Here is a 15,695-nt window from a genome sequence, read left to right on the forward strand (position 1 = left end):
GAGATAAATTTCGGAAGTGTAAAATTTGCAAATTATTATGCAAATCGAGTAATTAATATACACATATTGCAACCCAAAACTAATCTGGATGGTAAATTACCCAAAGAACGTATGTACACACATACATGTACCAGTCAAAACATCAATATGGGAGTAAAAAATAGCAAGAAACATGATTGGCCCTGTACGTTACAGCTGGGAATGATTCTCGTTAAAACGTAGGATAAACCCAAAATGATCCCTTACCTGTTTTGCCATTATTCTCATCTTCATCACTGACATCAGTATCATCATCTTCTCCTACTCCATATGCCTGCGTTGCTGCACAATATATGGCATCTTCAGCTTAAAAATGATATGATAATTTACTTGAAATAATTTAATGTTCGGCGTTCTCAGGTAAGTGGTTGTTTTGTTAAAAGCGTGGATTCCATAATAAGCTCCTTAATTGAACATTATAAAGGGTGGTGTTGTTGTGCAGTGTAAGATATGGGACTCATAGTGACATATACAAAAAACATTGTTGAACACTTGAAATTCAAACATACGAGGTGCGACCACGACTGTCGCATACGACTTGTTTACCACTTCCGTGTGACTGAGAATGTTCTAGAACCGTACTGTGTCTGGGTGGAATTTTTAGAAACTGGTTAATAGGTAATAGAACACTGTAGGAGGCAATAGAAGGTAATGGAACATTCTAGAAATTTGTAGTAAGTTCCAGACTCATTATGTATGCTGATGTAATGGTCTATTTATAGACAGTGTGGGTATATATAGGGGAGTTGTTCAGCACTGAGATCAGATCGGAGATCTCGTTGAATGGTATTGGAGTTTAAGTATCTAGTCATTGGAGTAGTGGAGTTTTACCGCGTTATTGTACTTGATGTTTGCAGAGTATAATAATACCAGTACCAGTTGAAACCTCATCTGTTGGCTCCGTGTTCGTATTTTATCATCGCCGCCAGAGAAGTCTTTCTGTTACTGTTGCCATTTTGGTATTTGAACCATCACACCTGTACTATACCAATTACGGTAATATTACGTTGCGTGTGACAACGACCACCACCCTTTAAACTAGCAACATTTTGAAATCTTAATACAAATTTAGAATTTTTCTTGATCAATATATTTTTAGGATGCAGTTGTTGATATATTTGTATACATACCTTGTCTGGTCTTTTTAGGATTGTCCCCAGCCACTCCATATACTTGTGTGTCAGCACAGAATATAGACATACCTTCACTTTCTACGTATATAAAAAAAAAAATGAAATCGACAAATTAGAATATCATACAGTACAACTTATGCACATTATTTTCGTGCATTCATTATACTATCATTATTTAAAGCGCGGTAGTCGTCGCGCTAGGCATGTGCGATATATATGGGTCTCATATAAACAAATATGGCGACTTTGACTGTTGCGCAGATCAATGAGTATGAACTGAGACGTTTCCAAGCTTTAATTAGATAATTTACATGTTATTCGAAGGTACCAAGGAGTCACCGGCGGTAATCAGTGCATATCGCACCCAGGCTAAACCTCATACTTGTGATTTCCATTTGAAGAGCACATTGGACTGTGGGAAAATCAATGTTTATCAACACAAATGTCACACATGCGCAGCGCGACGACTCCTGTGCTTTAAGGGTCATACATTAATCGTTAATTTACCTGATAGATATTTTGTTTTGAAAAATAATCATATAGATAAGAAACCTGTTGGTTGATATAGCTCCAGTGTTTGCAAAGCAATTAAAATTATTCTAATTGAGGTATCGTTTTCAGAACATTTCAATTATTCACGGTTCCTAAATGAGAGCCGAAATTTATGTTTTTCATCATTGATGACTATTGACTAATGACTATTCAAGAATATTTATTGTGACTAGCGTGAATGTATGGATGAATTTAGTTTCAGCAATAAGCTGTTATAACCAAGAAAAGTGCTAAATACTTTATCAATGCACAGTTTTTGTTTATGTTTTTTTAAATCATGTCGCTTTTCACAGAACACAGCAATTTGATTGGTTAATAACCGACATGACCTATTAAGTCAAAGGACACAGTTTCAAGTCAACTTGTACATAAAATAATCTTATGGTGGATTTTGCTTTTGAATTTTATTTGCATCTCATAAACAAATTGATTGTTTGTATGATATTAAAATCAGGACTGTAATAATGAAAGTAATTATCACCTCAACCCAAGGAAGCTATTCACAGTTTTGGTGGACTGTACTAACTCAGCAATGTGTTCATGTTGATTTTCATTTCAAACTTGCTGTATACTTTTCATCACCAGCACAATTAAGCTTTTCACTACCAATTCCCTCTTTTTATCACAAATTCACAAAATAGTCCTGTTTATAGTCTGCACTTTCTTTCAGGAGATTGGGTCAAAAATAACCAAATTTTTTTGTGCAAAAAATAGAAATTTACTCAAATTTTGTCTGTTAGCTCTAAAATTAGGGTTCATTTCCAGAAATATAAGAAAACCATGCAGGAAAATGTGGGCAAGAATTCTGGTTGAAAAATGATTTTTCAACTCTAGGTTGTATGTGAAAAAGGGGCATTTTATTTCCATTCACCAGAATATGATATGAGGTAAAATTAAAACCCCTTTCAATGAGTGGTTGTCCTGGAAATTAATATTATAGTCTAATACCTTCTTCTGAATCAGAATCTGGGATGGCATCATAGGCTTGTGTAGCAGCATTGGCATAATCTACAATGTCTGGTTGTTTGGTATTTCTACTCTCAGCTGTTGAACCTTGACCTGCCTCATCTTCATCTCTATCAGAGTCTGCATCAGATTCCATGATGACTGTACTAGAAACTAGGGATGAATAAAAAGTTGAAAATTTGTATTAATTCTGTTAATCTCAAGAACAAAAAAAACACAAACTTTATATTATTGCTAAATATACTCCCTCAGTAGTTTATGCGCTTACTAAATGATAGAGGTATGTCTGTGGTCAAAATGAGTCCAGTATACAATAAAGTTATTGTTTTTTCTGCAATATCTTGTAATAACCTTATAGGTTAGCAGGATTTTTTTAAATAAGGGAACGGGTGCAGCGCCCTCATGCCATGGCCATGCGCCCCCTTACCCTGGGGAGCAGATCCTCTAGCAACCATAAAATTCTGATTTACCAGGGATCACATGTCTTCACAGTCTTAAACTGTGACCTGACTGATTGTAACTTTGGCTCCAAGAAAGCCATAGAATGCCCCATTTTAACTTAGAATTATCAAAAACTCCACACCACCCTGGTAGGGAGAACCCTATTTACCCACTTGGTGGCGCCGCTAAATTGCAGTGCTCCCTCTTGCAGTTTTTTTCCTAGAAAAACCCCTGGGTTAGTGTTAGACCTTGCAAAAAAATATGTTTCTGGTGAATTTGTTTTGAAAAATGGGGCAGTGAGGTGATTTTTTGCTAAAATATTGGACAAGATACATATTTTCGTTTGTCAACCGAGTGTGCTATGGAGTGACAAAAAAAGTGAGAAAAAGGAGTGGCCAACACTATTTATGGCCGTGTGAACACTGACCAGAAACATTAGTTTATTTCTAAGGCCTGAAAAAATCACAGCATTGTTTAATCCTTAATCTGCCAACCCTATGTACTTTTGCATTGACTTGACCAGATAAGGGTTAATAGTACTACACTTACATAAATGACAAAGGAATGTCTATTATCAAAACAGCATGTATTGGTGTATATACAGTTTCATAAGAGGCACACTTAGTATACTAACGGCAAATACAGTACACACCGTTCAACACGGATCCCATGAAACATACATGTATGTAAAATATATTGTATGATGCACTTGGCAATGTTGAGATGAAGTCTTCATTTGTAGGCACATCAGGAATTAATGAGAAAATAACTTTACTTACTATTTTCTTTCTGTTCTGGAGAGTTTGGGTCATTGTCACCTACATTATTAAAAAAAAATAATAATTATGATATGAGATAAGTAATAAATAATATAAGGTTAATACGAAGATACCTCAAAGTATGCACGAAGACAGTAGAGCAGCAGTATCAACCGGCGCGCGGCGGAGGTCGATGCGACAGCCTACTGTCTGAGTGCATACTTTGAGGTATCTTCGTAATGACCTTATTATTATACATCTTTTCCTACCAAGAATACATCATGGGAATGCCGAAATCAGCAAACTTCTTTGTATGGAGTCAGGTCAATCCCTTGTGGCAGCCATGTTTGTTTTTATTATTAGAAGACGCTTACGCGTATAATCATTCCATATTTGGAATTAGCATTTCCTAATATGGTAGGATGAAAATACCCTGTAAAATACCGCAAAATTACGGCACGCTGTAACGTATGGCGTTACAGTGACAGATGTATAATAATAGACTATATTAAATAACAGCATTCACCACAAGTACTAGTATCTAAAGACAGTGAGCAGATGAATTGCACAAATTTATTTCGCTTTAACAGAATAGATAAGTCATGTTATACAGTATTTTATGATCTCTGATGAACTCTTACCAAGGGCTGAATGTATTAGTATACAGACAATGTAACTATCACCATTACAGTGTATTAGTATATAGACAATGTAACTATCACCATTACAGTGTATTAGTATACTGACAATGTAACTATCACCATTACAGTGTATTAGTATACAGACAATGTAACTATCACCATTACAGTGTATTAGTATATAGACAATGTAACTATCACCATTACAGTGTATTAGTATATAGACAATGTAACTATCACCATTACAGTGTATTAGTATATAGACAATGTAACTATCACCATTACAGTGTATTAGTATACTGACAATGTAACTATCACCATTACAGTGTATTAGTATACAGACAATGTAACTATCACCATTACAGTGTATCAGTATACAGACAATGTAACTATCACCATTACAGTGTATTCGTATACAGACAATGTAACTATCACCATTACAGTGTATTAGTATACAGACAATGTAACTATCACCATTACAGTGTATTAGTATACAGACAATGTAACTATCACCATTACAGTACGTGTATTAGTATACTGACAATGTAACTTTCACCATTACAGTGTATTAGTATACAGACAATGTAACTATCACCATTACAGTGTATTAGTATACTGACAATGTAACTATCACCATTACAGTGTATTAATATACAGACAATGTAACTATCACCATTACAGTGTATTAAGTATACAAACAATGTAACTGTCACCATTACAGTGTATTAGTATACTGACAATGTATCTATCACCATTACAGTGTATTAGTATACAATGTAACTATCACCATTACAGTGTATTACCGTATTTGTCTTCAGTTAAGCGCCACCTTCAATTAGGCGCCAGTGCCACAAAAACTTTGTATTTTACACCTCAATTAAGCGCCAGACAAAGTTGAAATTTTGGCACGTAATGATCGTGAATTGGGCGCCGGCGGATCGATTACCGGTTACCGGTTCGTAGCGATGGACGCGATCGCGGAAGTCCCTCGCTGTTACTGTACGAATGGCTTTTATGTAAAAAAAAATTGGTTTTGTTTCTAACAATTTTTAAGAAATCGGTCTATAATCTTTTGAAACATGTCTTTTTAGTCTACTGTAGAAAATATTAGCGTGGTTTTTAATTTCGCAGTAAGTCCATAAAAACGAAATTAAAACAACGCGAAAATGTTCTGTTTCAAATGCGCTGTTGTCACAGTAAACAGTGTTAAATTATTCTTTAAATGCTCAGTTTACTTTCCAAAAATAACTAATTTCTTGATTTGAAAAAAAGATCATGCCGTTTTTCCCACCAGAATCAAAGCCAAAATATCGCAAACATCGGCAAATCACTTCCGCATTGCGTTCATACATTATTTAAATGAGCTATGGTAATTTGATCACGTTGGCATCATCCAGCATTTTGATTGATTAATTAACGACTTGACCTATCAGGTCAAAAAACGCGTTCCAGGTCAAGTCCTAGACAGGAAGCATGGCAGACATCGAATCGCGCCGAGCGTTTACATGCGACCAGAATCATTCGCTTCTGATGAAATTAAGTTGAATTTTACTTGCATTTTATTTTTTGTACGTTATTATAACTACTACTGAGTAATAATCGTAACCGTGGAATGCAGCATGACCGGATTTTGCTACCGTGATCATTGACTACTAAGCGTTGAATTTGTGTTTGTTTTATTTTTCTGTTGATTGTATGACAAACTGTGAATGTTTTCTAAAGAATGATATTTTTTGTATAACTTTCTAAACTGTCTGAAAACGGGTCATTTACTCAGTATTTAAAATAAAGGCTACAGTGACTAAGCGTCAGACTGTAATGTAAAATATTGTCAATAATCTATCACCAGAATGGAGCAAAAACAATGGCTTGTAACACAGTTACCGGTACTAGAACTTGAAGTGCTTGAAATAAGCGCCATTTGAAACAAAGTTGCTCAAATTTAACCACAAATAAGCGCCACCATGACATGAAAGTGTAACAAAGTGGCGCCTAATTGAAGACAAATACGGTAGTATACTGACAATGTAACTATCACCATTACAGTGTATTAGTATACAGACAATGTAACTATCACCATTACAGTGTATTAGTATACAGACAATGTAACTATCACCATTACAGTGTATTAGTATACAGACAATGTAACTATCACCATTACAGTGTATTAGTATAATGACAATGTAACTATCACCATTACAGTGTATTAGTATACTGACAATGTAACTATCACCATTACAGTGTATTAATATACAGACAATGTAACTATCACCATTACAGTGTATTAGTATACAATGTAACTATCACCATTACAGTGTATTAGTATACTGACAATGTAACTATCACCATTACAGTGTATTAGTATACAGACAATGTAACTATCACCATTACAGTGTATTAGTATACTGACAATGTATCTATCACCATTACAGTGTATTAGTATACAATGTAACTATCACCATTACAGTGTATTAGTATACTGACAATGTAACTATCACCATTACAGTGTATTAGTATACAGACAATGTAACTATCACCATTACAGTGTATTAGTATACAGACAATGTAACTATCACCATTACAGTGTATTAGTATACAGACAATGTAACTATTACCATTACAGTGTATTAGTATATAGACAATGTAACTATCACCATTACAGTGTATTAGTATACTGACAATGTAACTATCACCATTACAGTGTATTAGTATACAGACAATGTAACTATCACCATTACAGTGTATTAGTATACTGACAATGTAACTATCATCATTACAGTGTATTAGTATACTGACAATGTAACTATCACCAGTACAGTGTATTAGTATACAGACAATGTAACTATCACCATTACAGTGTATTAGTATACAGACAATGTAACTATCACCATTACAGTGTATTAGTATACAGAAAATGTAACTATCACCATTACAGTGTATTAGTATACTGACAATGTAACTATCACCATTACAGTGTATTAGTATACTGACAATGTAACTATCACCATTACAGTGTATTAGTATACAGACAATGTAACTATCACCATTACAGTGTATTAGTATACTGACAATGTAACTATCACCATTACAGTGTATTAGTATACTGACAATGTAACTATCACCATTACAGTGTATTAGTATACTGACAATGTAACTATCACCATTACAGTGTATTAGTATACTGACAATGTAACTATCACCATTACAGTGTATTAGTATACAGACAATGTAACTATCACCATTACAGTGTATTAGTATACTGACAATGTAACTATCACCATTACAGTGTATTAGTATACAGACAATGTAACTATCATCATTACAGTGTATTAGTATACTGACAATGTAACTATCACCCTTACAGTGTATTAGTATACTGACAATGTAACTATCACCATTACAGTGTATTAGTATACAGACAATGTAACTATCACCATTACAGTGTATTAGTATACAGACAATGTAACTATCACCATTACAATGTATTAGTATACTGACAATGTAACTATCACCATGTCAAAATAACGAGTCCAAACTTACTATTTTTCATTCGATCTTCATCTGAATCTTCGGCATAGCAGATGGTTGCCTCAGCATGCTTGGGAGTTTTAAACTGAAATGTTTCACCAACTTCCTCATATTTCTGTGTGGATTCTATCAGATCACTACTCATACCACTTCCAACTTTCTCAACATCTTCTTCACGCTATTGAGAATCCAAAGCAACACAATATAGTCACACATTGTGTCAATAATGCAAAGGTTGAAAATAAAAAACCCAATCGTTAATACAGGGAAATTTACACATATTGATCGCATTCTGGTTATGCATGTTTTCCCCATCATGCCTGTATTACATATTTGCATTGCCATCCCAGTGGCGATCTTAATTTACTCAGCAAAAAAACCTTAATGATTGCCCATGTCTACAGGGTAATTTCTATATAACGCTTATCTGGTCAATTCAATGTAAAAGTACATGGGGATGGCAGAGTACAGGTTGAAGAAATAATAATCGAAAACATAATAACCACAGCTGAGCCAGTCCATTTTAGCTCCAGTGTGCTGCTATTAAATGCCTGATCAAAATGTGCATTGCAAACATTTTGAAAGCACGAATGTGTGTGACAAGTGAGTGAATGCCATACTGTATGTACCTTCTGTTTATCTTTATCTTCAAGTGAATAAAACATTGATTCTGATCCTGTTTCAGATCCAGTCTCTGATCCATTGGTAGCATGCTTCTGCAGAAATGAGAACAAATTGTATTAATAATTGATTCGATTTGAGGATACCAAAGCGAAAACATGGGGCTGCACAACAGTTTTGAAATGCTCTGCTATGTAAAAAGTGTGGTAGTCGGCGTACAGCACATGTGTGAATTTCATGTAAATAACATATTTTACACATGTTGCATATGTCTTTATGAGTCTCATTTTGAAAACGACACGATCACCGCCCTTCAAACTAATTAAGAGATAACTTCTTAAAAAAAACATTCACAGTCGTGTACTTTTTTTTTTTAATGTGAATTTGTATTCATGAACTACTTATGTTATGTATTGATCAGTTTTTACTGTGAAAAAGTGCACAGTGAATAAATAAATTATTATTAATATTATTATTAAAGGAAACCCCTTATATGATTACCTTGATACTATCTGCAACAATGTACTGACATGTGACATCCGCAAACGTCAAACTATCTGCATGTTTCAATTCAAATCTGATGTTGGGTGCTAAATACAACTGTAATATACAAAGGTCACAATGTCTTTTTATCACATGGCATTATTGCATAATAACATGCAATGTAGAGGCCATAAAGTCTTGGATGGGGTTCATCTATGCGTGATCAATACAAACCACAGCCATATAGATAAACTACTATGACTTTGCGAAATGCCATTTTTTATGGAATAATATCTATTATTATACATGTACATCTGTCACCGTAACGCCATAAGTTACAGCGTGCCATAATTTTGCTGCATTTTACACGGGGTATTTTCATCCTACCATATAAGAAAATGCGAATTCCAAATATGGAATGATTATGCGCATAAGCGTCCTCTAATAAAAAAAACAAACATGGCTGCCACCAGGGTTTGACCGGAGTCCACACAAAGAAGTTCGCTGATTCTGCTCTAAACTTCGGCATTCCCATGGTGTATCCTTGGAAGGAAAAGATGTATAATAATAAGGTTATTACGAGAATACCTCAAAGTATCCACTCAGACAGTACGCCGCACATCAACCTCTGCTGCGAGTCAGTCAAGCTGTACTGTCTTCGTGCATACTTTGAGGTATCCTCGTAATAAGCTCATATTTATTATTACTATATGATATTTTGGTCATTATCACAACACTGTAATTTTGATAAAAACTAGGACAATTTTAAGATAACTAGTGGAAAATGTGACTGAATACTGACAGGGTTTGAAATTGAAAAAAAATAAATAGTGGATGTGGTACAACCAGTTTTGGAAAATGGTTGTTACCCTGATAATGAAGTTATCCACTTGAAATTGTACAAAATCATTTTTACTGACATTCTCATGAAAAATCTATTTCAGAGTGTTTTTTCTTCAGCAAAAATATATTTGTTTATAAATTATATAATATATATATATCGATGACTCAATGGGCAATCAGTTTTTCAACACTAAATATAGTTGTTCGGGGCAACATGAAAACCCTAAATATCTAGCCCTGGAGAACCATGTGGTATGTAATTTTTAATTAACTTTTTAATAATTAAAGTCATCAGTGTACATCATCTTTAATTACAGTCAGTTCAATTCTCACAGAACAACCAATCAGAATTTCAGAAAGGCAAACTTTAATTGATTGGAAAAAACCCAACTGAGGAAAGTTTCTTGAATGTGACTTGACCACATACTGAAGTTGATTACATGTAGTTAGAGACAATATCACCAATGTGAACATGATGGATGCATCTACATGTACCTACATCATATTGCAGTTGTTCAAACCCTCTTTAGAATCAAACAATTTCACTAATGAAATTTACATACTCATTTACCTTATTTCTCCTTGTTTTGTTTCTACTTTCCATGTCATACAAGAGATGTAGATCACCTCGTACTTCAATACACGCATGTTGCTTTGATAAGGCCTGAAATGAAGTGATAGAATCAGTGTTCTCCGAAATAAAATGTTGCAGCCAATAATTTGTAGAACAATTGTTATGACTCTACTGATGAGGCATAAATGGTTACAATGTCAGTCAACTTTCATGTGCCACGGACCATTTTTATCTAATCTCAGTGAAAACCTCAAACAAAATCAGTCAATGGGAAATAGGTATTAAAGGACATAAACAAAATGTAAACAAAAAAGCCATCCAAGATGGTAGATCCTCCAAGATGTTTCATGAGGAGTGGGTAGAGATCACTGTTTTGATTAGAGACTCTGTAGTATACCAGCAACTGTAACTGGATATAGCTAACAGTAGTACACATCTCAGTTGAGTTAGAAATGGTATGTGTTAGTTTGGTTTTGAGAGGAATTGAAATAGACATTTTCACTTGCAGTTGCATGCACAGTGTGCATGTTGGTGTTGAGAATTACCTGCACCAAGTTCAGCATAATATGCACCAAATATTTGTCTATATTTATATATTTCTTATACATGTATATCCAATTGAAACACACCCCATACTTCAACACATGTGCAAATTCATTTACAATTATAATAAATTATAATAACTTTAAAATGTCCTACATACACATCATATTTCAGGTCTACATGCAGAGGCTGAAAAATGCCATGCAGTGCACAGCCGCGTATTTCAAACCCTGGTTTAGATTAGCAAATCAAATTGTTTTCAAACTACATGTACAAGTTAGTATGTATTATAAAAATTTAAATTTGATTTGAAATTTTGAATACCTTAATAGGAATACTGATATTCACATTATCTTGCCTTCCAATCACATTTTCTCCTGAAATATAAAAAAGTTAAAAGGGCACTTCCAGTTAAGCCTAATCTCACAACAAATTTACTTTTTGTATTAAAATTACAATGGATAACAAAAGATAAATTAACATTGTAAACAACATAAACAATAGTGTCCCATGATTCTTCGGTGCAATCCCTGGGCTTGGAAGGTCCCCCTTTAAAAACATTTAATCAATAAACCAAGATATAAAAGGACACTATTCATACATATAAGAATATGAAGTTATCACCTGATATCACTTGTTGGTCAAACTGGTTGATACGAGTAAGATGTAATGGGGAGAAGGCGAGTGGATAATTACAGCCATATGAACACCTGGACTATAATTCAGCTACATGTATACAAACAAGCAATATCAGGTACTGTAAAATACTTTATTTTCGCTTGGAAATTTCGCTGTACTGAAGGAGTGATTCAGAGAAAATAAAATACAGCGAATATAATTTTTTGCCCTTTATTTTGCATTTAACTCATCAAAAATTAGTGAAAATAAATAACATACAAAACAGCCAAAAAGTCTTTTAAGCGAAAATGAATTCTAAAAAATTAGTGCTAAAAAGAAACTGCAAATTTACCAAACTGTGCTTCAAAAATGATTTGTTTATTTATGCTAATAAAGCATGACATTTAAGCATATTGTTGGACGTGAATTTGCAGTTTACAGTCACTGATATTTAATATTTGGCAGAAATGTTCAGTCTGAAAGTCTGTAATAAAAATCTGAATTATTGCACGCTTTGTCTACTATGTATACTTTTTGAACACACATTTAACGTGAATATTGTGACGGTAACCAAACCAGATCAGCTAGTTATATTTCACATGAAACGTTAAATAATAAATACTAATACCTTAGTCAGCTTATAATTAGCCAAAAGTGTAAACACATGGTGATATGTCAAGCAACACAGCTTATACCTGTATTTATGATAGTAACAATCAAGTAGTATGAAAGAAGTTTTTCAGCCTTGTGCGAAATTTTTTCAAGCTGTTTAGGCCAACAAAATCTGGTTCCTATAACATTTTTTCCAAAAAATGAAGCAAGTATGTAGGGATTATTTTCCTATAAATTTTTTTTGGGTTATAAGAGTGTCATAAATCACTTTTATTTTAAAGTTGTTACATTACCTAGTTTTGCAAATTTATTTAAAGTCTGGCAGTTTTCTCAAAAAGTTCAGGGTCACTCGTAAAAATAGGGTATGTTGGGTTATAGGAAAGACACAATTTCTTTCTCTTGGCCTTACATGCAAGTATAATGAACATTCTACCATTTTACTCCATGCATGCACCACTGATTTTATTTTGTATGGTCTGTATGGATTTACAAATACAACAGAAATGACAGAAAATCCAACTGAACATATATGGGAAAAACTTTCAATAGAACATTTCCCGTTCACTGCGAGATCCTGCGTTACATGTGAAATTGAACGTAAAAACAGGACAAACAAAGGTCAGAACATCGTAGTGGCATTAAAACATCGCACGGGATTCGACAAAAGCAAAAGTATTTTGGGAATATTTCCACATTTAATAATGTGCTGTACACATTTGATGATGGTCAATTTTTATGAAGTAAAGGTATCTAAACGCAATATTTCCCTGTTAAAGATCACCCTTTTGACTTTGAGCTATGAAAAACAAACTTTTAGTTCAAAATCAAATCAATTGATTTTTGCGGCAGACGTTTGGTCCATGTCTTTCATGCAATACACGCAATATCACCAAGTAACAATTTTTTTTTATTTTCGTTATTTAATGACATAATCTTGAATTTGCAATTTGGCTTAAACCTCCTTAAGAAGCAAGAGGTTGACAACCTACCTTCAAATACAGGGTACAGGTTTTCTTTGACACCTTTCTGAGTAAATACTTTCAAATATGCAACCTACAAATATAAGAATTAAAAAATAGACTCAGAAAGAACTGTGTTTATGTTATTTCACCTTTCACAATAACGATTTCTTCCGCGCTGAACACCAGACACCCTGAAGAAAGGGTGCATTATGTGTGAAAAGAAATAATTTCACACAATTGCAAATGATCTATATAAATGTGACTATTCAAGTTGGTGATGTGGATTACATCAGTAGAGAATGTGTGCTACATGTACATGTATTACTCTTGTTATTGGTATGATGGTAGACACAAGACATTCTATTACGACTGACTTCTGATATATTGTACATGCAAGACAGACATACTGCAAAGTGAAGCAGTTTTGTGCAAGATTCCTTTCTTTACAGGGAAGAAATTTGTTAACTCTATATTGGATTTTGCAAAGGATTGTGGGATAGAAAAATGAACTATAGAGGGTGTATTTGTGGGAGGGGGGGCTTGTATTTTTTCCACACCCTGTGCTAACATCAAGTGTAAACCTCTCCTGTTTTCCTATATAATTCCATTTTCTATCCCACAATTCTTTGCAAAAACAAATATGGAGCTAACACATTTCTTTCCTATAACATTCCCGACGTATTTCTAGAATTAAAATGACTGACATTTAACCATCTTGAATTTGATTGTAAAACAAACAAACACATGCGTAAATGTGTGACAATGTACGCGTACCCAGCTGTCAGAGATGTGTGGCTCTATAACAGTATTCTTTAAAACAAGATGGCCACTAGTTGGCCATTTTAAATACAATCTGAAAAACAACATGACATGCATAATGGTCAATACTTGTATTAACAAAGTATTAACAAAGATGTATATCAAATGGTTAATATTATCCACCTATCCATCCACAACCAAGAAAGTTCTAGAATGGCAGAAATGTTTGATTTTGAATTTTGATGCATTTGAATACAATATACAGATACATATATACTGTACACCCCCACCCCCACCCGGGTTTAGGCCCACCCCTCTATTTTTAGACATTTAATGAGTTGATGGCATCCCCATCACTCTATAGGACTAGAGTGGTATTACCCGGCGTCAATGATGGGTTAATATTTATTAGAATATGCATGTAAAATGTGTTTCATTGCATAAAAATCGTGATTGGTACGGCAGTTCTCTTTGTGATGGCCTTGTCAAAGGTTGATATTTTCATGCTTTTATGAAAAAACTCATATTAATTTCACAGTGCATGGTGAACAATGCAACATGGTTCGCACTCTTCCTGTTCTGTTATTAACTCACAATAAATTGCAAATCATAAGTTTTCAGAAAAAACAAACAAATTTGTTGTCATCACAATCATTGCTAACACATCGTATTTTAACATTACGATAACTCACTTTCGTATTGCGTTAAAAAAATGCCATCATCAATATTCTGGAATTTCAGAAAAAAAACATCATGGCAGAAACAGCTTTGCATCAGAGTTTGCAATTGATCGAAAACATTCCGTAGCTAAGATAATAATAAAGATCTTGCCTTTGACTGTTTCCTCACAGACCCTAATCATTTAAACACCACCAATTGAGACGATGTGTAGTATTGTAATTAAATTATGCATCTTTTTGTGAACATGTTTGGTTCTTCATTGTAAAAGTAATTTAGAAATCAATGACGACTCATTTCGCAATTTTGCTTTCTTCAAAAAAATGTAATATTCCCCGAGCATGGTGAATGAAAGACGTAATTTGGATAATTTATCAAGGGAGATAACATGGTTTCAATTTTACACCAACATGGTGATCATCTGGTATACACCGATGGCACACCGTTTACTTTCCGCGATTTTATTTGTTGAGGCCCCTGGGCTTATGACTGGGAAAGTGTGGTACATGATATGATGTGTGCAGCGTTCAGTCATTAAACGTAATCAGCTCAGGTGAAGATTAACTAACGAACAGATGTAAAACTACAAGTTCTTGTTTTCAAACAATTTCCAAACAGGGACCTTACAATTTGATATGATGTTATAATATTATAATAAATTATTAAATATTTACATACTGGATTTTTTTCTTTGTTTTCATCACCATCTTCTTCTTCTTCTGTATCATCATCATCATAATCATCCAATGGAATCACCTGAGTTGCATCTAGATCCATTTGTATTTTTCTATTACATACAGAAGACAAATAAAAATAATCAAATGTTAGTGCAAACTGGCTGCAAGACATCTCACATTACCAAGTTTATGTGAGCTCTTGTGAATCTGTAACATTTCATAGTTGGTGCACAGTGTCATGTTTAAGATGAGTCGTGTCAGACACACATA

At 34.0% G+C, this 15,695-nt stretch overlaps 1 protein-coding gene across 1 annotated transcript in view; it reads right to left on the reverse strand.

The window, feature by feature from the left end:
* LOC102801772 (uncharacterized) overlaps positions 1–15,695 on the reverse strand; it is a 35,587-nt gene that overhangs the window by 19,095 nt on the left and 797 nt on the right. The window contains exons 2-12 of the mRNA XM_085493338.1: positions 15,427–15,535; positions 13,339–13,402; positions 11,444–11,496; positions 10,574–10,666; positions 9,178–9,276; positions 8,685–8,771; positions 8,068–8,233; positions 3,911–3,949; positions 2,673–2,843; positions 1,170–1,250; positions 247–345 (exon numbers count right to left, since the gene is read on the reverse strand). Coding sequence (XP_085349464.1) covers positions 247–345; positions 1,170–1,250; positions 2,673–2,843; positions 3,911–3,949; positions 8,068–8,233; positions 8,685–8,771; positions 9,178–9,276; positions 10,574–10,666; positions 11,444–11,496; positions 13,339–13,402; positions 15,427–15,525 — 1,051 coding nt within the window. The 5' untranslated portion in view covers positions 15,526–15,535. The remainder of the gene's footprint in view (positions 1–246; positions 346–1,169; positions 1,251–2,672; positions 2,844–3,910; positions 3,950–8,067; positions 8,234–8,684; positions 8,772–9,177; positions 9,277–10,573; positions 10,667–11,443; positions 11,497–13,338; positions 13,403–15,426; positions 15,536–15,695) is intronic.

The sequence above is a fragment of the Saccoglossus kowalevskii genome, chromosome 18, assembly GCF_978046115.1.
Source record: "Saccoglossus kowalevskii chromosome 18, keSacKowa6.1, whole genome shotgun sequence".
In the NCBI taxonomy this organism is placed as follows: domain Eukaryota; kingdom Metazoa; phylum Hemichordata; class Enteropneusta; family Harrimaniidae; genus Saccoglossus; species Saccoglossus kowalevskii.